This window comes from Stegostoma tigrinum, chromosome 30 (genome assembly GCF_030684315.1).
Source record: "Stegostoma tigrinum isolate sSteTig4 chromosome 30, sSteTig4.hap1, whole genome shotgun sequence".
In the NCBI taxonomy this organism is placed as follows: Eukaryota; Metazoa; Chordata; class Chondrichthyes; order Orectolobiformes; family Stegostomatidae; genus Stegostoma; species Stegostoma tigrinum.
The window spans coordinates 31,525,314-31,550,401 of NC_081383.1; the positions used below are offsets into that span (position 1 = coordinate 31,525,314).

At 42.3% G+C, this 25,088-nt stretch overlaps 1 protein-coding gene across 3 annotated transcripts in view; it reads left to right on the forward strand.

Annotated features, from left to right (window-relative positions):
- The window catches only part of sema6bb (sema domain, transmembrane domain (TM), and cytoplasmic domain, (semaphorin) 6Bb), a 513,075-nt gene that overhangs the window by 114,019 nt on the left and 373,968 nt on the right, over window positions 1-25,088 (forward strand). For 2 of the 3 annotated variants that reach the window (XM_059638494.1, XM_059638495.1), the window contains exon 1: window positions 14,682-14,828. The exons of the other annotated variant lie outside the window; for it this stretch is intronic. In XM_059638494.1, coding sequence (XP_059494477.1) covers window positions 14,717-14,828 — 112 coding nt within the window. In that variant the 5' untranslated portion in view covers window positions 14,682-14,716. Of the gene's footprint in view, window positions 1-14,681; window positions 14,829-25,088 lie in introns of those variants that run through there. 3 annotated transcript variants of the gene reach the window in all.

Sequence of the window (25,088 nt, forward strand, 5' to 3'; positions counted from 1 at the left end):
AGTTGTGAAACATGTTCTTGGGCGAATGTTTTATACAATATCTATTGGTTATAAATTGTTTCTTTCAAGTCCATTGAATTTGACCAGTTTTATTTCGTTGGTACAAAGTGTCTGTCAGTTTGGTCCCAATCTGAAAATCTCTCACAGAACAGTCACACGCTGTCTATGTGAGAATTGGGGAAATCTCTCACTAGTTTTGTAAAAAGTGTTTTCTTAAAGTTGGGGCTATGAGTGGGGTGAAGTTGAGGCACATTTCAGATTCAAAGTACAGGGAGCTGTGCTTAAAGCTATTAATGCTTTGCCTGACCCGGGAGTAGGAAGGAGTATTTGGTGAGATGCTGCAAGAAAGACCCATGAAAATTCACACAAAGGGAACCAAATTCTGTACTGTTTCACTTACAGTCAGAAAAGAGCCCAGATAACTGACAAAGAAAACAACAGTGTGGACTTCTTGGCTTTTCATGAAGCTACGTGGCTTAGTCAAAGTCCAACTATTGGCTGCCTTTTGCTTTTGTGATAGTTATCTGGGCAGCTGTTTCTGACAGCCCACAGGGGGAGGGAGGTGAAGGTTAACCCTCTGAGAGATCATGTGACTGGAAAACTGCACAAGAGGGTCAGAGTAATAGAGTCAAATTGCAGAGCAGTAGATCCATATGAAAGGAAGAAGATTTAATTCTCTGACAGGCATTAGTAGAAACTACTACATTAATTTATAAAATCCATACTTAGCTTTTGGTAGTCTTAAAACCTGTTTTTATTCACATACTATGAATATTTTATGTTTGCACATTAGTACATTCATGTGCTTGCTTGTGTTATTTAATAAGAGATGTCTTTAATTGGAAAAGTGCAATTGCATTAAAATTATTAATATTCTTGTCTAATTGAAACTTTTAATTAATGGCATAATAAAACATGCAGCATTTTAAAATGCCTTCCTGCAATTAGCGAATAAAATCATAACGCTACCTTAGAAGATACATCAGAAACGCATAACGTCGTTAAAAATGGCTTTAATCATAGAGTCCTAAGTAATAGGCTTCGAATGAGTTTAGCAAATTAACTATATTTCCAGCGCTGCCCCCCCAGCTGCACGTGCCAACAAGCTATAAAGGGAAACACAGGTGCTGTCAAGCCTACAGCTTTTCCAACTCCAAGCCCCCATTTGTAGATGCAGAATATGTTATTGCAGTAAGTGCCAGCCAGCCTATGCTCAGTATCTGTGCCTATGCACTTTCAACTAGGATTCTGTCTCAACACCACCGCGCCCCCCCCCACCCCCAGCCCCACCGCCACCGCTTCTCGCACTGCGGCTAATTGTAGCACTAACTGCTGCCTGACCTGAGTTAATTTAGTACAGACTACACAATCAAACCTGACACTTTCCTACATTCAGTTAGACTCAACTTACTGGAGGAACTGAGAACAACAATAGACTAAACTTCAAAATCATCTTTGCAGACAAAATATTAAAAGGAGCAATAATGGTAACTCTTTAAGTGTATGGCTCCGCAAATCCTGAGGTAAATAAGCTCACTAATGATCGAAATTTGTAGGAAATCCTGTCAGGATATGAGGTGCGAGATGGAATGTTACTACTTTTGAAGATTTTCTGAAGTCAGAATTGGAAGCGAGTCCAGATCCCTTTGGTCTAACTGGCTGCTTCACTGCACAATCTGAACACAGCTGACCAGTTAAAAGGCCTTCCCTGTGGGCGTCAATTGATTGATTCTGGCAGCTAGACCATGAATCTGAATGGACTGTTTTCCGAAGGCCCTCCGAGACAGTCTAGAGGCAGCTGTACCAGGGAAGGTTGGTGTTGTTGTGAAAGGTAGGTGATCATGTGGCGGATTCAGGGTGGCCATGCTCTTCGAAGCTCGTATGTGATTATTAAAAATAATGGTAACCATTAGCCACCATGTTTCTAGTAAGGGGGCTGCCTGTAACCTGGTGGTAAAAGCAGCTTGGGTGTGCAGAGGGTGTGAAATAGCGGATACCTCGGTAGCGTACTGACAGGAGGCTCCCTCGTGAAGTTGTTCACTTGTTCGCCGAGCTGGCTTGTTCTCGTTCAGACAGTTCGTCACCATGCTAGGTAACATCATCAATGAGGCTTCCGATGGAGTGATGTCATTCTACTCCACTTGGAGTTTATATATTATAAATATATATCATAAATTCCAATTGGAGTAGGAAAACATCACTTCTTCGGAGGCTCCACTGATGATGTCACCGAGCATGGTGACGAAATGTCTGAACGAGAACAAGCCAGCTTGGCAATAACCTCACCCACAACGCGAGCTACAAATCTTTGCCAAAACTTTAAAGGAGGCTCCCTCCATTGACTTGACCACAGACTGGAGCCTTACTAGCAACAAGGTAAACCTTTTCCATACTCTCCAAAACTTCTGCATCCTTCTGGTAGTGTGGTAACCAGAACTGTCCACTATATTCCAAATGTAGCCTAACTAAATTTCTGCACAGCTGCAATGTGACTTGTCAGTTTTTACTCTGTATGCCATGACCGATGAACACCTTGTGCTTTTTTGACTACGTTGTCTACTTGTGTTGCCCACTTTCAGGGAATCGTGGGCCTGTATGCCTGAATTCCTCTGTAAGCAACACTCTCCTTTCCCTCCATCACATGTATATACTGTGATAGTTCTCTCTCTTTCCAAATGTACTCGCCTCTTTCTTTAGATAAGTATGAATAGATAAAGCTTTGGAGGCATATTGGCCAAGCACAGGCCAATGGGACCAGTTTGGTTTGCGATTATGGTCGGCGTAGGGTCTAGGAGAAGGGTCTAGGTCCGAAACATCAGCTTTCCTGCTCCTCTGATGCTGCGTGGTCTGCTGTGTTCATCCAGCTCTACACCTTGTTACCTCCAGATTCTCCAGCACCTGCAGTTCCTACTATCTCATCTAATTGTTACTGTTAGGTCACCCACCCAGCTAAGGTGGTAACTTTTCCAAATACAGGTAGGGAGGAAGTGATGGGATAATGGTAAATTCACTAGGAGAGTAATCCAGTGTTGATGTTCTGCTGACATCACTTCGAATCCCACTTTGGCTGGTGGTGGAATTTGAATTCAATAAACGTTCTGACCTAAGGAAAAGCCTGCCTAATGGTGACTATGTGAGCAGTATCAATTGTTCTGAAAATCCATCTGCTTCACTAACATGCTGTAGGGCAGGAAATCTAAATCCATTTACTTGGCCTGGCTTACATGAGACTCCAGACTCTCAGCCATGTGAGGGATGTATTCAATACTGCCTAGCCTGTGATGCCCATAATCCCATAAATGAATAAATCACAATACTCATTGGCCTCTTTGTAAGATCATCCTGAGGTGGCAAAGCCTACTGACAAGTTGGTAATGTATTTAGCTACATCATCATCATCTAAGACTTTTTAGATACTCCCTCAACATTAGCAAGTGTATAGAGAATAATTGTTTTTGTGCAGAAAGTCAAATACTGTAGATGAAGGAAATCAGTAATAAAAACATAAAATGGTCGAAAAACTCAGCGGTCAGGCAGTGTCTGTATAGAGAATCTGGATAATGTGTTAGATCAATAAGTTCAATGGAATATCAGCGACCTGAAAAGTTCAATATTTCTGTTTACAAACGCTGCCTGGCCAGCTGAGTTCTTTTTTCTCTCGGAGTGTTTCCAGGTGTTCTGTTAACATTTCAGTGGAACAAATGGTTTGAACATCAATGGTCATGTAGGTCAGTCTGGAAGTTGTAGTTTGTGCACTAAGATTGCACTGCTGTTTGATGTATTTCAATTTTCATCTACAGGCGTTGAGTGATATTAAAGAGCGACATCATGAAGGAGGTATACTGCATCTGGAAAGGAGGAGGTGCCCCTTTCAGGCAAAGGGGCTGTTTGTATTATCCAAGCATGGATGTGTCGAGTCCTTGCAGTGGGATAAGTTGGAAACAGGAGTGAATGCAGAATCAAGAGGCTGAGGAGCTCTGCATTTCACTGCCTGACCTCCTTTGGATGCTGAAGAGAGTCTTGGATGGAAGAATGCTCGAAATATTTCAAGTGCCTTTTGTGTTTATCTTAATTCTGTGCCTTTCACCTGTACAGGCTAACTGATGGGCAGAAGGCCCTGGTGCAGTCTGACCTTGGGCACCTCTCTGTTTGTCTACCAAAAGGACAGACAAAGAAACAAGAGTTTTTTTTATGAGGGTGCCCTGGCAAGCACATCTATAAGCCCAATAATTCTGATTTGTGGAAGTTTCAAAGTTCCTGAGGAAATATGTAATAAGTGGCAGCCTGACTCTTCCATTTCCTCCACACAGTCTCAGAACTGAGCAAGCATAGCAAACAGGAAACATTTATGGAGTAAATCAACTGTTAATCTATTAATCCCATTTGAGATCATTTGATGCCAAAAATCTGAACATCAGGCCAACGAAGTTAAATGTTAGGCAGTAGTTTCTTTCATAAATCAAGTATTGGGTGAATCATTGCCTCCTTCTCCAGTCCCAGATAGACCTTTATTCATTCATAGGATGAGGGTGCCACTGGCTAGGCAGCATTTATTGGCCATCCCTAATTTCCACAGAGAGTAGTTGAGAGTCAACCACATCGCTGTGGGTCTGGAGTCACATGTAGGCCAGACAAGGTAAAGATGGCAGTTTCCTTCCCTGAAGGACATTAGTGAACCAGATGGGCTATTCCAACAATCAGCAATTGATTCAGGATCATCATTTGATTCTTAATTCCAGACATTTTATTGAATGCAAATTCCACCATCTGCCATGGCAGGATTTGAACCCGGGTCCCCAGAATGTTATTTGGGTGTCTGGATTAACAGTCCAGCAAGGATACCACTAGGCCAACGTCTCCCCTGAGCATTCTGAACTCTCACCATTCAGTGTTTTAAATGTTTTATTTCTTCAAGTCATTGTCAATCATTTTGATCACTTAAATCCATCTTTTGGTTCTGAATGCATTGGCCAATGTAAAGAGTTTCTCTCTGTCTACTTGTTGAGATCCTGTTGAAGATCTCTATTAAAACTCAACTGCAGCTTCTCCGGTCTGTCCACATAACTAACGTTCCTCGAGCCCACAACCAATCCCATTGAGTGTAGAAGATAATAAAATGTGAGGCTGGATGAACACAGCAGGCCAAGCAGCATCTCAGGACCACAAAAGCTGACGTTTCAGGCCTAGACCCTTCATCAGAGGGTGCTCCTGAGATGCTGCTTGGCCTGCTGTGTTCATCCAGCCTCACATTTTATTATCTTGGATTCTCCAGCATCTGCAGTTCCCATTATCTCCATTACCATTGAGTGTAGAAGTTTGCTTTGCAGGCAAGAATTGAAAATGGTATTTGCCAGTCTCTATGGGTCAGTCATATATATCGGGTGATTTCTTTACCCGAGCAGTCATCAGGGGACCTGAAGCTTTATGCTGTTAATGAAGAAGGAAAGCAGATATCCTGTTAATGGCTGGAATGTGAGAAGGTTCCTTAACTTGATACTGGTGGAGCTGCAAAGCGCTGACCTCACTGCATATTCTGGGAATTAAAAGAAACCACGAAACTTGTCCAGGAATGAGGAACGAGGATTCTCCCAACAGAATCAGGAACAGCACACATACCTTCCAATCGTTACTTGAATTCAGTGAAGCTGCTTTCATTTTTTTCCAAAATTAATTTAAGGCAACATTTTATAGGACGAACTTCTTTTTCCTTCCTGAATTAAAGTGATTTGATGATCCTTATATTCATGTTAAAATCTGTAAAAAGCTCATCATTTGCTTTGTGAATAAAACTTGGACAGATTTTAGCTTTCCCCTCCCTTTGAAGAGTTGAGGCCCACAGTGTGCAACATCACTCTGGGTGAAAAGAGTATTGGAGAAGATAAAGCAAGTGCTGAAGTAATCATTCAGTGATGCCTGGGTTGAGTTTCAGATAAGATGTAGATTATAAACCTGGGGTCATGTTCCAAACAAACAAAAGCTCTTGACCTGCCCTATCTCGTAACACTTTTGTTTAAGAAAGATTCTGTTTTTTTGTTCGGACTGACATGTCCCTGGAGAGAAAATGAACTTCCCTCAGCAGAGGAGTATCAGATTATCTTCAGCCCAGACAGCAGACATGTTTTGAATTTGGCCACAATCACAGTGGACGAGGGAGAAATAGATAGCCTGCAACAGAGACATCAGGCACAAAAGCCATTGGTCCTTCTTTATATAAACTGTACACTGTACACACAGCTCTTTTGCTGCTGAAATCCACAATGGAACACTTTATTTCTTATGTTAAGAACACACTGTTAAGGTTTGTAACAAGGAATAGCAAGGAACTTTGATCATCCATACTTCAATTATCCACAAGAATCTTTGCAGGAATCAGGACTTAATTTTGCACAAAGCAGCTGAAATATAATTATGGGATCTTAATTTATTTCTTGCTCTCTGGGTCAATGACCCAGCAGAAGCAGCCATCTACAGTCACAGAAATCATTCAGACATGATGCTTTGTGTCTGGGTCTAGCAGGAATAAAGATTTGACTCTGAGTCTAACATATAGGCAACTTGTTGTAAATTGGCCAATGGAATGTTATTGTGCTGAGCTATCAGTGTCGGGAGATTTGTGATTATCCTAGAATTTGCACTACGCACTGGGAGAAGACTCAGCCTGCAGTATTAATCTTGGACTTCTCACTTCTTCTTGGATGGCCTGTTTGCAGGACATCTGCTGTTTTATTTCAATTCATTGTTTTTTTTTCCTTTTAGTTCCTTCCTTTTCAGCAAATCTCCACATTTTGAATTAGGACTTGATGGATTAAATGCATAACTTAGCATTAAATCAAGGAGACCAGTAACATCCAGGTAGATCTGCATTGTGCTGAATTTAGTGGAATACACTCAAGTCGTTAGTACTGACATCAGTTTACATTCGTGCAGTATCGCAAGCAGGAAACTCCTACTTCAGCCCAGCCAGAGTCAGTTCTGTCCCAACTGATTTGGTCTCCTTCTGACTACATGTCATACTGGTCAGTGTACATTGTAAGTTAGTCAAGAGCCTCTGCTTTTGAGATTCACTATCTTACAATTGGGAATTTATCTATAAAGTCATACATCACAGAAACAGACCCTTCAGTCCAACCAGTCCATGCCAAACATAATCCCAAACTAAACTAGTCCCACCTGCCTGCTCCTGGCCCATATCCCTCCAAACCTTTGCTATGCATGTACTTATCTTAATGTCTTTTAAATGTTGTAATTGTACCCACATCCTCCACTCCCTTAGGCAGTTTTTTTTTTCACATGCTAACCACCCTCTGTGTAAAAATGCCCTGCATTTTAAAATCTCTCCCTGTCACCTTAAAAATGTGCCCCCTAGTCTTGAAAACCCCCATCCTAGGGGAAATACAACTACCATTAACTCTATCTATATCCCTTATGATTTTATAAGCCTCTATAGGGTCACCTCTCAGCCTCCAGTGAAAAAAGTCCAAGCCTGTCCAGCCTCTCCATAGAACTCCTTTATAACTTTCCATATTCAGCAATACCCTGGGTGAATCTCTCCTGAACCCTCTCCAGCTTAACAACATCCTTTCTATAACTAGGGGGTCTTCTCACGTATTGCAAGTTTGGTAGGGGTTTGAACACACAAATGACATGCATTCTGAGGTTAAGGTAGCAGAGCAGAAGAAGCCCAAATGAATTCCCTACAGCTGGATGACTTCTCTGAGGCCTTGAGCTCCTAATAAAAAAGGGCAACGTCATCATTCAAGAGACAGAAGGAGAAGATAGTCACCATGTTCACGAAGCTCGCATTGTTGCATGAGTGGGAAGATCATGGGGTTTACTTGAAGAAGTGTTGGCCCCATCTACAAAATTATATTGTGATTTCACTGTCAAAAGGTATCAACACACAAACCTGTGGCCAGCGTAAAAGCACAAATTACCAGTAATTTAACATTTAATTCTAGTCTTATTCCAGGGTGACATTGTGACTGATGTGGAAAATGGGAAAATGTTACAATGGTGCAGTAACGGTTGCTGTTCTGACTGTGGTGCTGAAATATGTCATTGGAGCAGTGCAGAGAGAGCTATTTAGCCTGTACTGTGCATGACTTGAGAGTGCTATATCCGGCTATGGGAAGCCTGAAGGAAAACTTTCATTTGTCCAGCACTAACATTTTTCAATTTGATGAGATCTGTGTAGAGAAAAGAAAGATTTATTGACTGAAATAAAAAGACAGACTGAAGTACAAGTAAAGGCCCATAGAACAACCAGAGTTTTGCTATTTATTAACGAGTCACAGTAAGAAGATCTCTATAGGCATGCAACAAAAAAATTGTGCTTTTGCACTGTCACGATAACAATAGAATTGCGTAAAGATAGAGCAAAGGTACACTTGAAAGGGATGAATCCATTTAAAGTATTAGCTGAGTGACTGGTCCAGAGTGAAACTGAGGCTTCCAGACCAAAAAGGCCTGTTTTAATCCCTGATCTATGTTTGTTTGCTTTTCACAGCTAGGCAAGCACTAACAGTTTTACAACTGGACTCTGTGCTCCCAGGTTAGAGAGATAAAAAAATTCCCAATTGTTTGCTTTTCACAGCTAGGCAAGCACTAACAGTTTTACAACTGGACTCTGTGCTCCCAGGTTAGAGAGATAAAAAAATTCCCAATTGTTTGCTTTTCACAGCTAGGCAAGCACTAACAGTTTTACAACTGGACTCTGTGCTCCCAGGTTAGAGAGATAAAAAAATTCCCAATTGTTTGCTTTTCACAGCTAGGCAAGCACTAACAGTTTTACAACTGGACTCTGTGCTCCCAGGTTAGAGAGATAAAAAAATTCCCAATTGTTTGCTTTTCACAGCTAGGCAAGCACTAACAGTTTTACAACTGGACTCTGTGCTCCCAGGTTAGAGAGATAAAAAAATTCCCAATTGTTTGCTTTTCACAGCTAGGCAAGCACTAACAGTTTTACAACTGGACTCTGTGCTCCCAGGTTAGAGAGATAAAAAAATTCCCAATTGTTTGCTTTTCACAGCTAGGCAAGCACTAACAGTTTTACAACTGGACTCTGTGCTCCCAGGTTAGAGAGATAAAAAAATTCCCAATTGTTTGCTTTTCACAGCTAGGCAAGCACTAACAGTTTTACAACTGGACTCTGTGCTCCCAGGTTAGAGAGATAAAAAAATTCCCAATTGTTTGCTTTTCACAGCTAGGCAAGCACTAACAGTTTTACAACTGGACTCTGTGCTCCCAGGTTAGAGAGATAAAAAAATTCCCAATTGTTTGCTTTTCACAGCTAGGCAAGCACTAACAGTTTTACAACTGGACTCTGTGCTCCCAGGTTAGAGAGATAAAAAAATTCCCAATTGTTTGCTTTTCACAGCTAGGCAAGCACTAACAGTTTTACAACTGGACTCTGTGCTCCCAGGTTAGAGAGATAAAAAAATTCCCAATTGTTTGCTTTTCACAGCTAGGCAAGCACTAACAGTTTTACAACTGGACTCTGTGCTCCCAGGTTAGAGAGATAAAAAAATTCCCAATTGTTTGCTTTTCACAGCTAGGCAAGCACTAACAGTTTTACAACTGGACTCTGTGCTCCCAGGTTAGAGAGATAAAAAAATTCCCAATTGTTTGCTTTTCACAGCTAGGCAAGCACTAACAGTTTTACAACTGGACTCTGTGCTCCCAGGTTAGAGAGATAAAAAAATTCCCAATTGTTTGCTTTTCACAGTTTCCAGCTTAAACCCACAGACCCACAAATGTTGGCAAAAGACAGGATTAGCCCGTGGTGATGTTGCTGACCCCAGTGAATAGCCAGTTGGCTCTTGCCGTCTCAAATGGTTCAGGAAGGATTATCAGCTGTACACAGGAGACAGCAGTTGTTTGCAAACCACAACCCAGGGGCAACTGCACTTTCAAGAGAAGAAAACTGGGGGAATAATACATGGGTTTCAATGGGGAAAGCAACCATTTGGGAATAGCCTTTCTTCAGAATGTGCTCAACTCTAAATTATTTCTAAGTGAAACCGATTGTTTATAATTTGAAATTTCTGAAAATGTTGGGTTTTGGACTTGCCGAATATTCGGCCATGTTAGCCATCCCATGTTGCAGATGGCAAAGACCAGCTGTGTTCAGCTCAGAGTGATGCCAGTTCAATCACCAGGACCCTTGGTCTTGGCTCAGCTTAGGAGCTGATTCAGGATTTGCCCAACTAAGAAACATCGGCTGCTGCATTTTTTTCAAAGGATAATCTATGAGCTGTCAAATGCAGACTGAATCTGACAGAGTCGAGGATTGTACAGTGTGCCCTGTTCAATGTAAGCTTTCAGATTTAATGGACACCACCTTTATGCTGGTTGAGCATGGCTTTGATTGATGTAGCAACTATCCAACCTTTATTAGGGAATAAGAAGCCTCTACCCTGCATTAATCTGCAAATTTTGATTCTTGCCATGCTTAGTGATGCGTTACAAAAAGTCTGTCTTGTTAGCTGCTGTCATCAGTGCACATTCCAACATATTCAGAACATAATTACACTGTGGTACATCAGAAATCAAGTATAACGTGAATTAATTATTTTTGCCTCAAGTTCCCTTAGGACTATAGCACTCATAAATTCAGCACTCTGTGAGGAAATAAATTCCAGCTGAGATCTCCACTCTGTGTTGCATTTGCTAATGCTGGCAAGGGTGGAGATGCCATTTTGCCTTTGGTACTGTTGGGATGGAGTGTGAGGAGGAAGCAACATTTCTGTTAGAAGCTGCTGTCAATAGATTTTGTTTGTGTGTGTTTGTTGCGAAGATTGAGATTGGCTGCCTTGCTCCCCAGGCCTGAATAGCTTGATGACATCCTCACTTTAACGAGAAGACTCTGCATTGGGCTTAGAAGCGGAAGTCTTGCTCAGGTTGACCTCATCAAGTCCATTCTTACCAATAAAAACTGCAAGAACTGTGGATGCAGTAAATCAGGAACAAAAACAAAGTTGCTGGAAAAGCTCAGCAGGTCTGGCAGCATCTGTGATGGAAAGAACAGAGTTAACATTTCTTTCTAATTGATGTTACCCCAGATGAGACCAGGGTCTGGAAATTGGATGATGTCTGAATTGGATCAGCATCAACAATGCATCCAGCAAATGGGGTTGAGGGCCAGGACCGTAAGAAGTTGGACTAATTTTGAGGGAGTTGCAGATACCAGTCAGAGCTCTAAAGACAAGTCTTTGGAGGCACCAAGCGTAGCTTGCTGAGACAACAGAAGAGGAGGTTAAAAGTTCCCTGGGGAACAGAGGGGCAGGCAGTAGTTCATAAATTAACTGTGGATGGTTTGGGTTTCTGAAACTGATAAATAAAATCTCAAAATCTGACCTTTCCCAGGGTAGTGTGCCACAGTCCTTGAACTAACTGTCAAGTAATTGAAGAAACTCAGCCGGTACAAACAGGTGCTCAAACTGAAATATGATAAGGGCCAACAATCTGGTCAGCGTCACATTCTTCTTTGTGCACCTTGCTGTACAAAACGTGATTATGATGTTGGTCGGGTGTTATATATAATCTAGGCACCTGGACATAACTCCTGTACTTTTTGTGAAAATAGTGCCTAAGAGGTCAGGGCCTTGGTTTAATGTTTCATTTCAACGTTTAGCACTCTCTCAGTACTGCAACCCAATATTTTATCCGTAACTCAGTGCAGAGAGATTTGAATCCACAAACTTTCTGACTTAAGATGAGAATACTACTGTACAGCCATTACCTTTAGAGAGATACCCACAAATGAATGATTATTATAATTGCTTATCCTTAAGAGTATCAGTCAACCTTGTGTGTAGCAAGGATCTCAGGCTACTACCAAACTAGCTCTTGGCATTATTGACAAGCACAGGGATGGTTGAGTGACACTTCCAACGATAAACACAAGGCATTCTGGGAACATGCTTCAAATTGAAGTAAAGGAAAGTTGTAAGGTCAGGGCATTTGAAGAGCCTGGAGGTAGGCAGATGTCCTCTCCGTCACATGAAGCAACAATGCAGTCAGCCTTTACAGCATGACTGATGTCTATACTGAAGCTGCTATTCCCAAGGTGTAGTCCTGTCAGTTCATTCTATCAGCTGGTGCCAGCTCAACAACTCCAGTTCTTGCTCTGTGAAGGAGCTTCCACCAGCAGTGAAACATCAGACAAAATGAATTCTGACTAGCAGCCTCCCTATAGATTTGATAGAACTCTGTCACTTCTCTACCTTTGTCTCAGATTAAAATACATTTTTCTTCTCTCTGTTTCTCCCCTTCTCTGCTAGAGGACTTACCTCAAGCTTGGCACAGCTTCATCAGTCAAACGCTGCCTATGCTTTTACAGAACTTCCATTATGACCAGACAATTTCAATATAAAAGGGCTACTAACAGGCTTTATGGATGGCTCAGTGCTTAAATAATTATTATTTATCAATACAACTATTCCTGCTGTGGGACTCTTCTGCTTTTGTGTGCTATTCCTTGAATCTCACTCTGAAATGAAGACACTCCGCTCTGTCTGTTAAACGAACCCATTTCTTTTCCCCAGGATATCCAAATATGACAATCCTTACCTTGTTCAATTATTTTGTTCTCTGGTAATTGAGTTGCAGATGCCCATTGGTCCTCTTTTAAAGGTGATAATCAAGTGTGGCATGGTGGCTCAGTGGGTGGCACGGCAGCCTCACAGCGCCAGGGACCCGAGTTTGATTCCACCCTCAGGCGACTGACTGTGTAGAGTTTGCACATTCTCCCCATGTCTGCGTGGGTTTCACTGAGTGCTGTGGTTTCCTTCCACAGTCCAAAGATGTGTAGTTAGGTGGATTGGCCATGGGAATGCAGGGTTACAGGTGGGTCTGGGTGGGAAGCTCTTTAGAGCTTCAGTGTGGATGCAATGGCCTGATACCACGCCTTTTGGGATTCTATGAATAATCAGTGTTCAGGCTGACCTCCGTGTCATGTTGATAATTGAAAAAAAAATACAGACCCAAAACGTCATCCCATACTGGACGTTTTGCTGCAGGTTATACTGGACAGTGTTTAGGAATCAGGATGCTGCCTGATAGTTCGCACAAAATAGAGCAGGAGTGTGGAAGATATTTGATCCACTTCCCCATTTGTTACTGCGATTCATTCAACTAAGTCTGCTGACGTTAAATCTAGAATCTTCTTTGACAGTCAACTGCTGCATAGCTTTGGATTTTCCATCCTTCTAGGATTGATGTGAAGTCGCTAGAAATTAACTCTGCAGAAAAATGGTTACACATTAAAAACAAGTTCCCTCATTTCTTTAAGATTTAGTTTTACTAATTATAAAGACTTAGAGATGGGAAATGGAGGAAGAATTTTCAGCCTGCGGTCAGGAGGGCACGTCTGAAATTTTCCCAGGTCCTAACACGCTACAGCAATGTTCCTAGTGTAAAGCTGCTTTGATATGCTAAGGCTTTAATATGGATCATAGTGAATTTGGTGCCAAATTATTGACACCAGACATTACCTGGCAATAGGACCTGGCTCTGGACATCTCCCTTTCCTTCCAGAGAAAGTGGCAGCCATTTCTGGTCTTTGGCCTTTGCCTTGCAAAATGGGGCAAGCAGGGAAGTAATGAACACAAATGCTGACTGATTAACTTATTTTATTTCGCGATTTTAAATCATCAGCAGTAATCAATGATGTAGCACAGAGATAGCAAGAACTGCAGATACTGGGATCAGAGATAAAGTGTGGAGCTGGAGGAATGATGGTTCCTCGCTGTGCACCTTACAGTTCTTCACTGATGCGTCCAAGACCATTCTTCTTCCTGTTCCCACCTTTGAAAATTTAATTCTATTCCCCTCTAGTCCCTTAACAAGCACTTCTTTGAAGTAGTTAATTGAAGCAGCAGAGATTGCCAGGGTCACTTGACCCTACCAACTTTGAAGAGCGCAGTATGTCATAGAAGCATTTGGAAGGCTAGCGCATCATCTGTGAGTGTTACTTTCAATGCACAACTGTACTGAATCTTACCTTGATGGGCGTTTGAAAACCCAGCCCAGGGTGTTCAATCAAGTAAAGAAGAGGCAGAGGAGATGATTCAATGTGTACATTGGTGTGTTGGATAACCAGAGGTTGGGAATTTGGGGTCATATGGTAAAATCTCCAGGAATACATATCAGGTAAGTGAGGAGATTGTTCCACTTGGAGCTAACAGCTGTTATTTAACCTGAATGTTGCAAACTTCAAAAGACATAACGATAACGTCAGGATGTTGTGGTGTAGCAGTATTTTCCTTACCTCCAGGCCAAATGTTCTGGGTTCAAGTTAAATGAACAAATTGATTACAGCAATACTTCTGATCAAGTGGCTAAGAATGAAGGTGATGGGCTGTTGGTCCACTGGGCTTTGTACACCTGGTTTGAATCCAAGCCTTTTTGAAAATCTATTGAAAGTTTCTTTGCCTTTCTTATGCGATAGCAAGGTGTTGGCATATTGATATTGGTGCTGGTCTAGTAATCGGGAGACCGGATAATGCTCTGGGGATGTGGGTCGAAAATCCTGCTCCAACAACTAGAAGTAAGCGTATTTTTGGAAATTTGGGAGACTTGTAACACAGTGGTAGGTTCAAATCCAAGCTGCCTCAGAGGTGTGTGTAACAAGATCGTTAAAATAACCTTGAGACCAGCTCTCACCAAAGGTGATGACAACCTAGCAATTTGAACGGGATAGTGATTAGCTCACAGCATGTCTGTTTGTTTGTTGCAGGTTGAAGTCCAGCTTTGTCTAACTCTCTTGTCAACCTGGGCACTCCCGTGGAATGAGCTTCCTTGGCCACCTTCTCAGTTCCTGGGAGTAGGTAGGACAGTTTGACAGTCTTACCAACACTTCCCATGTTTCACTTGGGGAAAAAAAAACATCACCACTGTTGGTTAGTGATTTACATATCTGCATTCCATCCTGTCCTCCTCACCACCACCCTCTCGCTGTCCCAAGCCTCATAAGACTCATTCTGTAGTGGATAGGCCTCATCAGTCAAACCAGCAGGGAGCCCAGGTTTCATCTGGAATGAATTGTGCTATGTGGTATGAATGTACAGCCTTGCGAACTCAAATACATAATGTAAATGTAGGAATTTCAGACACATTTTGTGTGCTGTGTGCTACTTTGCTTGATCTTGCATTGCTGATTTTTAAACTTAAAAATAAAATTGACCATATTTCCCATCCAGTTACCAGCTCTTGCTGTAAATAAGTATTTCAAATGGGTTATTATGGTTTGAGAAGCCTGGATAAATGAGTAAGCTCCGCTGTGTAGTGCAGCATCAGGAATGTAAAGAGGAGAGAAATGAGGAAAATCAAGTACGAGGACTTAGGTGCTGGAAAACCAGAAGCGTACAAACTAGGAGTAGGCCATTCAGCCCTTCAAGCATGCTCCGCCATTCAACACGATCATCGATAATCCTTTATACCAATATCATATTCCCCACATCCCTTGATGCCTTTAAAATCTGAAAATGTATTGATTTCTTTCTTAAGGACATTCAGTGACTTGACCTCCACAGCCTTCTGTGGTAGAGAATTGTTCCTCATCTCACAGTCTTAAATGGCCTACCCCATATGCTGCGACTGTGTACCTTGCTTCTAGACTTGCCACTAATGAAAATATCTCCCTGCATCTAACCCATCCAACCCTGTTAAAATGTTATACATTATATTCAGATACCTTTTCATTCTTCTAAACTCTCATGAATACAGGCCCAGTCAAACTATTCTCTCAATCGAGCTGTTTTGCCATCTTGGGGATTAGTGTAGTGTACCTAGTGCATTCCATCTATGGCAAGTATATCCTTATTTAGATGAGGATAACAAAACTGCATACAATGCTCCCAAGTGTGGTATCACCAAGGACCTGTGTAACTACGGTATGACATCCCCACTTCTGAACTCGGGCCCTCTTGCAATGAAGACCAACATATCTTTTGCCTTCCTAATTGTTTGCTGTACCTGCCTTTCCACTTTCATTAACTCATGTACAAAGATGTGGATATGCCAGTGTTGGACTGAGGTGGACAAAGTTAGAAGTCACACAACACCAGGTTATGATCCAACAGGTTTGTTTGAAATCACACGCTTTTGGAGTGCTGCTCCTTTGTCAGGTGAAATCCGTTGAAGCATCTCCTGACGGCCTGAGCATATATATCAAGCCTAGGGCAGTGACCTTCTGCCAGTGTCCAATTCGACTCTTTCTTCTTTGGTTCCTTCATTGCAGATCGCTCTGTAGACTGTTCCAGTTCATTGGTTGTCCCACTGGGCTCACTGCAGGCATTTTGGTCTTTGATTCATCTCACGAAGGAACAGTGATTTCAAATAAATCTGTTAGACTGAAATATGGTATTGTGTGATTTCTGACCGTGTACAAGGACACCTGCACCTTTTGTACATCTATATTTCCCAACATACCACCATTTAATTAATATGCTTTCTTTATGTTTTTCCCACCAAAGTGTATAACCTCACGTTCACCTATGTTGTATTGCATCTGCAATGTGTTTGCTCATTCACTCAACTTGTATAAATTCCTGAGTCCCCCATACATGCTGCTCAGAATTCAATATACTTTTGTGGCTTCAGTAAAAGTGGAAGTGTTATGTTTGATTCCTTCATCCAGATCATTTTTATATATTGTGAATTTGCTGGGAACCAAACATTGTTCCCAGTGGAACACCACTAGTCATCGCCTGCCATTCAGAATAAAAAAAATTATTCACATTTTCTGCTTCCTTTTTGTCAAGAAATCCTTGATCTGTGCCAGCAGATTACCCCTATCCAATATGCTTTACTATTGTCCACTGGCTTCTCAAGATGGACCTTATCAAAGACCTTCTAAACATCCAGATACATCACATCCACTGACTTTTTCTTATTATTCACTAGTTACATCTTTAAAGAACTCCAGTACATTTATTAAGCATGATTTGCTATTTACAAACACGTGCTGGCTTTGTCCAATGCTTTCCAAATGTTTTGTTCTCACACCTGTAGAACAGACTAGCAGTTTCCCTGTTACTGTTGTTCAGCTCACTGGTCTGTACTTCCCAGCTTTAATATTTCCCTTTTTAAATAGTATAACTACATTTATGACCCTTCTTGCCTAGGTTCTGCTCCAGCATCTATAGAATTTTGGAAAATGATCACCAAAGCATTCATTATTTCCAGGCCCACTTCCTTCAGTGCTCTGGGATGTAGGTTATCAGGCCCTGGTGATTTGTCAGCCTTTAAACCCATTATTTTCCCATTTTCTTCCCAGTACAGAAACCCTTCGGTGCTGCCCTGTCAATAGTGTCTTGGTTTCCTTACATTTCTGGGAAGTTATTTGTGTCATTTTTTGTGAAATCAGAACCAACCTAGTTCAACTGTGTTTTTAAATGTTGATTAATCTTGCCTTTTACTGTCCTATACAACATTTCATTGAAACCCAAGAGGATTCATCATTTTCTTGTATTTTTACTGAATATTTGGTTTGCGGGGCAATGAATAAAATTAAAATCCCTTTGACGTTTTGCACATTTTTGCATTGTGAAAACAGGTAAAACCCCTGGTGATGAGGAGGTAATCCACCCAATTAGAAAAGCTCTTCTCTAGTAACCAATATCTCAGCATCTTAAATATACCTAATCCTTTTTCCTCTATTACAGCACCAGGGTGACTATTTCAAACATGTAATCAGAGATAATGGGAACTGCAGATGCTGGAGAATTCCAAGATAATAAAATGTGAGACTGGATGAACACAGCAGGCCAAGCAGCATCTCAGGAGCACAAAAGCTGACGTTTCGGGCCTGGACCCTTCATCAGAGAGGGGGATGGGGAGAGGGAACTGGAATAAATAGGGAGAGAGGGGGAGGCGGACCGAAGATGGAGAGTAAAGAAGATAGGTGGAGAGAGTATAGGTGGGGAAGTAGGGAGGGGATAGGTCAGTCCAGGGAAGACGGACAGGTCAAGGAGGTGGGATGAGGTTAGTAGGTAGATGGGGGTGCGGCTTGGGGTGGGAGGAAGGGATGGGTGAGAGGAAGAACCGGTTAGGGAGGCAGAGACAGGTTGGACTGGTTTTGGGATGCAGTGGGTGGGGGGGAAGAGCTGGGCTGGTTGTGTGGTGCAGTGGGGGGAGGGGACGAACTGGGCTGGTTTATGGATGCAGTAGGGGAAGGGGAGATTTTGAAACTGGTGAAGTCCACATTGATACCATTAGGCTGCAGGGTTCCCAGGCGGAATATGAGTTGCTGTTCCTGCAACCTTCGGGTGGCATCATTGTGGCAGTGCAGGAGGCCCATGATGGACATGTCATCTAGAGAATGGGAGGGGGAGTGGAAATGGTTTGCGACTGGGAGGTGCAGTTGTTTGTTGCGAACTGAGCGGAGGTGTTCTGCAAAGCGGTCCCCAAGCCTCCGCTTGGTTTCCCCAATGTAGAGGAAGCCGCACCGGGTACAGTGGATGCAGTATACCACATTGGCAGATGTGCAGGTGAACCTCTGCTTAATGTGGAATGTCATCTTGGGGCCTGGGATAGGGGTGAGGGAGGAGGTGTGTGGGCAAGTGTAGCATTTCCTGCGGTTGCAGGGGAAGGTGCCGGGTGTGGTGGGGTTGGAGGGCAGTGTGGAGCGAACAAGGGAGTCATGGAGAGAGTGGTCTCTCCGGAAAGCAGACAGGGGTGGGGATGGAAAAATGTCTTGGGTGGTGGGGTCGGATTGTAAATGGCGAAAGTGTCGGAGGATGATGCGTTGTATCGGGAGGTTGGTAGGGTGGTGTGTGAGAACGAGGGGGATCCTCTTAGGGCGGTTGTGGCGGGGGCGGGGTGTGAGGGATGTGTTGCGGGAAATACGGGAGACGCGGTCAAGGGCGTTCTCGATCACTGTGGGGGGAAAGTTGCGGTCCTTAAAGAACTTGGACATCTGGGATGTGCGGGAGTGGAATGTCTTATTGTGGGAGCAGATGCGGCGGAGGCGGAGGAATTGGGAATAGGGGATGGAATTTTTGGAGGAGGGTGGGTGGGAGGAGGTGTATTCTAGGTAGCTGTGGGAGTCGGTGGGCTTGAAATGGACATCAGTTACAAGCTGGTTGCCTGAGATGGAGACTGAGAGGTCCAGGAAGGTGAGGGATGTGCTGGAGATGGCCCAGGTGAACTGAAGGTTGGGGTGGAAGGTGTTGGTGAAGTGGATGAACTGTTCGAGCTCCTCTGGGGAGCAAGAGGCGGCGCCGATACAGTCATCAATGTACCGGAGGAAGAGGTGGGGTTTGGGGCCTGTGTAGGTGCGGAAGAGGGACTGTTCCACGTAACCTACAAAGAGGCAGACATAGCTGGGGCCCATGCGGGTGCATGTTCATGTTCAAACATGTATACCTCTTTTAAAGTGAAGAATTTCATTTTAATAACCATTCCATGTTTACTTTATAATTTATTTCCTCTCTCCAAATTGCCTGATCTGCTTTGAAGTAATGTTCTCAACACCTCCACAATCATTAATGTTTCATACTGCTAGCTGACATTTAGTCCTGGATGAATAGAAGTTTATTCTAACTAAATGGTGTGAAGTCTGAAACCATTGTCATTGGACCCTGTCACAAAGTCTGTTTTACATCCAATGACACTATCCCTCTCCTCAGGTCACTGTCTGAAGCTTAGCCAGACCTTTCACAACCGTGGGGTTGTATTTTAACCTTGAGGAATCACCTCCACCTATCCATCACCAGGTTTTGCTAGCTGCGATCTCTGCAACATTGCCCACCTTCGGATCTGCCTTAGCTGATATACTGCTGGACCCTGCAGTCATGCTCTCATGTTCCCAAATGTTGACTATTCTAATGTTCATTTGACCCTACCTCCCATCTTCCACTCTCCATAAACCTGAGTGTATCCAAAACGCTGATAAATGTAAATCAATGCATCAATACCTACTTATCCATCATCCGTCTGCTGACTTGACTGGTGACATCTTGATTTTAAAATTTTCATCCTGTTTATCAAATATCCCGATAGTATTACCTTCCCAGTTCTATAATCTTCTATATCTCACCAGGATATAGAGCCATACAGCATGGAAACAGACCCTTTATTCCAACTGGTCCATGCAGACCACATTCCCAAAATAAACTAGCCCCACTTGCCGGTGTTTGGCGCATATCCCTCTAAACCTTTCCTATTCATACACTTGTCTAAATTACTTTTAAATGTTGTTACTGAAACCCCATCCACCAGTTCCTTTGGCAGTTCATTCCACACACGAACCACTCTGTGTTGCCTCATGTCCTTTTTAAAGCTTTTTCCTCTCACCTTAAAAAATATTCCCCCTAGTTTTGAACTCCCCCACCCAATGGAAAAAACCCTTACTAATCAGCTTGTCTATGCTGCTCATGATTTTATAAGCCTCTTTAAGGTCACCCCTCAACCTCCTACGCTCCAGTAAGAAAAGTCCGAGCGTCTTCAGCTATTTTTATAACTCAAACCATTCCCTGCAATATCCTGGTAAATCTTTTCTGAACCTTGTCCCATTTAGTAATATCCTTCCTACAGCAGGACAACCAAAACTGCACACAGTACTCAAGAAGAGCCCTCACCAATGCCCTAAACAACCTCAATTTGACATTCCAACTCCGATACTCAAAGGTCTGAGTGATGATGGCGATTGTAATAAATGTCTTCTTAACCACCCTATCTACCCATGACACAAATTTCAAAGAATTATGTACCTGAACCCCTAGGTCTCTGTGTGCTACAACACTACCCAGGCCTTAATATTAACTGTATAACTCCTGCCCTTGTTTGTTTTACCAAAATGCAACGCTGCACATTAAATTCCATCTGGATTGAACAAATTGGGCCTCAATTTTCGAGATAAAAACCAAAAGAACCGTGGATGCTGTAAATCAGGAATGAAAACAGAAGTTGCTGGAAAAGCTCAGCAGGTCTGGAAGCATCCATGAAGAAAAATATCAGAGTTAACACCTCAGGTATGGTGACCCACCCTCAGAACATTCTGAGTTCTGATGAAGGGTCACTGGACCTGAAACGTTAACTCTGATGTTTTTCTTCACAGATGCTGCCAGACCTGCTGAGCTTTTCCAGCAACTTCTGTCTTCATCTCTATTTTCTAGAGCTTTGAAGAATGAGAGGTGGCTTTACAAAATACCTAAAGTCTGCTTACTTCAGTTCTTGGGCATTCAAATTTTAATGTATGTACTATTGGCAACCATGCCTTAAAATGTACCATTCTTTTAAAATGTTCCATAAAACTTGCATCTTTGACCAAATGTTCCGTCTTCTGTCCTAATGTCTCCTGCTGAATCAGGATTTGTTGGGTAAACCTCCTAGGAAGTAAACCTACATTTTATTATATTTAAGGTTCTAAACAAATACCTGAGTTTTTGTAATTTTTATAACACTGTAGCACATGCAAGGTCAATTTCTTTCATTAGAACTGAAAATATAAAGGAAGAAAGGGCAGCATCAGCTTTTAATATATTTAAATCTAATTTTATGAAGCTACATTTCCGACAGAAATCCTTCCCCTGGTTTTCCAATATTCCTTCCCACATTTTCAGAAAATTGGCTTTGCTGGCTTCACTTTTAAAAAAATACTTTGCCCCATTCTTCTTTCATTTAGAGATTGATGTTTGTGCTAGAGATTACCTCAAAACTTTCCCTTATGTTATTAGAGCATAATACCACTGTGTTATAATGTGGCAGCACATCTGCCTTGCCAAGCAGTCAAATGCTTTTTTTTCTATGAAGCTGGGCTCCTTTAAAATGTATGAAAAGCAATGCTTTCCATTAAATCATTTTCATACTCATCAGTATGAGAAATGTCAGTAGTTTTTTTTACTGCTGCAACATCAAAGTACATCAGCTGAAATTAGTTTTCAAAAGCCAGGCAGACCAGAGAATGCGACATTTCCCTTGACCTGTCTGCAACCTACTGTTTAAATCAGGAATAATGTGCTGTTTTGGAGGGATAATGAGGGCCACAATAGGGAAAATATGTGAAATTTAAAAATAGAATTTGTTTTAATGAATCTAGCACAAAGGAACAGGAAATACTATCAAGGTCTACATATCTGTCCCATTTTGACTCATGAACTCCACCAACCTACTGTCTCTTTGTACCTCTTAATCAATTGTCCCTCAAGAAATTCAACAATCTGTTGAATACACTGATATTTCCTGCTTCACTGGCTTATTCTTCATACCATATTTGCCTTATCCTTTGTGATAAACAAAGGTTCTTCATCATCTCCCTCCTTGCTTCTAACTCTCAAATCTATCACTTTCACACTGGGACTTAGCCCTTCACCAAAACGATACCAATGTCAGTGCCATCAATTTCCTTCTTAACGTGAAAACTGCCGTTTACAACAGAGCTTGAATTTTTAATTGTTAATGTAATGAAACTTCAGTACTCTCTACCTGGTAAGTTTTAATCTCGGGAAATGAATCATTCAGATCTTTGTTGCTTGAGGAAAGATGATGCAGAAGGAGCTGTACCTACATTGTCCCAAGGACCTAAATAAACGTCACCTTTTTTGTTGTGGAAGTCTCAAGTTCTACAGTATTTCAGACAGGTTGGTAGGAAGCTGTGGAAAACTCACAACTCAATCCAATGATTGCAGGGTGCAGAGAAGGTTTACCAGGATGTTGCCTGGTCTGGAGAGTTTTGGTTATGAGGAAATGTTAGATAACAATCAATGAGTAGAACTTACCTTTTTGTGGTGAATTTCATGCATAACAAAGTAACAATTTTCTTTAAATAAAGGCAACATAGTGAACTACAAAGGATGTACCCGGATGCACAGGTCCACAGGTGCCAGAAAGTGGCAACACAGGTGGATAAGGTGGTCAAGAAGGCATACAGTACACTTGCCTTCGTTGGTCGGGCCATCAAGTATAAAAATGGACAAGTTATGTTATGGCTGTACAAAACTTTAGTTAGGCACATTTGGAATATTACATGCAGTTCTGGTCACCACACTACCAGAAGGACATGGTCCTGAGGAAAGGTCACCAGACCTTAAAAGTCAACTCTGTTTTTTTCCCTTCACAGATGCTATCAGACCTGCTGAGCTTTTCCAGAAACTTTGTTTTTTGTACCAGAATGGCATGAATGCTTTGGAGAGGGCGCAGAGAAGGTTTACCAGGATGTTGCCTGGTGTGGAGAGTTTTGGTTATGAGGAGAGGTTAGATAAACTGAGATTATTTTCAATGGAAGACAGAGGTTGAGGGGCAACTTGATAGAGGCCTAAAAAATTACAAGAGACATAGATAAGCTGGATAGTCAGAGGCTTTTTGTCCCAGGGTGGAAAGGTCAACAAGAGGGCACAGCTTCAAGGTTAGAGGGGGAAAGTTTAAGGGAGAAGTGCAGAGAAAAGTTATCACTCAGAGGGTAGTGGATGCCTGCAATGCACTGCCAGTGAAGGTATTGGAAGTAGGTATGTGAGCAAGGTAAGGCACATCTTGAATGGGAGGTGAACAGATGGGTAGAAACCATGCATGGACAATAAGTAGAAAGTCTAAATAAGGATTAGAATCAGCGCCGGCTCAGTGGGCCAAAAGATATGTTCCTGTCCTGTATTGAATTGTATTGTATAGTACTGCATCAAAAATGCTATAAAAAATCAACAGGGTTGGCAATATTTGTGGAGAGAGAAACAGAGTTAACATTTCAACTCTGATATGACTCCGCTTCAGAGCCAGAAGTGACTGGAAAATGGTGCCTTTTTTGTTGTTGACAGATTGGGAGGAGGAGGAAGAAAAACAAAGAGTGAGCTGAACAGTGTGTAGAACAAATTTGAACAAGCTGGTGGGCTGTGCTAATAATTTATTAAATAATTCATTAATGACACAGGTGATTCGGTGGAGGTTTATTATTAAAAAGAAACCTTGAGAAACTGCTGCAGCAATATCCTGGGACTGAGGGTGAGTGACTTTCCACAACCAAGTCCATCTATTTCCATTGCTAGATGTAGGTGCAACAGTGGAGACTTTTCCCCTGATACACATTGACTTCAGTTTTGCCAGGACCACTTAATGCCTTGCTCAATCAAATGTGGCCTAAGGTCAAGGGCAGTCATTTTCACCTCACCTCTGCTGTTCAGCTCTTTGAACAACAGCTGTAACAAGATCAGAGGTTGAATGACCCAGGTAAAACTCAAACTGGGTGCCAGTGACCATGTTATTGCTGAGTGAGGGCTGCATGACAGCACTGTCAGTGATTCCTTCTCTCACTTTGCTCATGATCAGAAGAAGCCAAGTTGGGCAGGAATTAGCTAGGTTGGATTTGTCATGCCTTTTGTATGTAGAACATACCTTAGCAGTTTTGCGTGTTGGTGGCTATATCCCAGTATTGTATCTGTACTGGCTAAGGGCATGGCTAACCGTGGTGCAGTCTTATAGTTGGAATGGTGTCAGGACCTATAAAAGCCTTTGCAAGATCTAGTGCCTTTAGCTTTTTCTTGACATTATATGGTGGTATTGAACTCATACAGGACTGGCATCTTTGAAGTTGGGGACCAGGCAAAAATGAATCAACCGCTTGGCATTTTCGGCTGAAATTGGATGCAAATACTTCAATGTTGTCTTTCACACTGACGTGCTTCCGCATCACTGAAGACGGATGCATGTGGAGCCTCCGTCTCTAGTTAATTGTTTTGTTGTCCACCACCATTCACAACTGGCAGAGGCACATGTGCTGAGCTTGGGTCTGTTTCATTTGCTTAGCACTGTCGTATGCTGCTTTCCACTGTCTGGCACACAAGTCATCCGGTGTTGTAACTTTACCAGTTTGATACAACATTTGTACACATAAATGGTGCTATTGCTTGCCCTCCAGCGCTCTGCATTGAGCTGGGCTTGGTGGAAATGGAGTAGGGGATTTGCAGAGGCATGAGATTGCAGATTTTTCAATGCAATTCTGCTGCTGATGAGGTCCACAGCCCCTCATAGGCATTCAGTTTTAAATTGCTAAATCTGCTTGAAATCTGTCCCATTTAGCGCAGCATTTTTTAAATCATTCACATGGTGTGAGTGGCATGGATAGGCCAACATTTATTGTCTATCCCTAATTGCCCAGA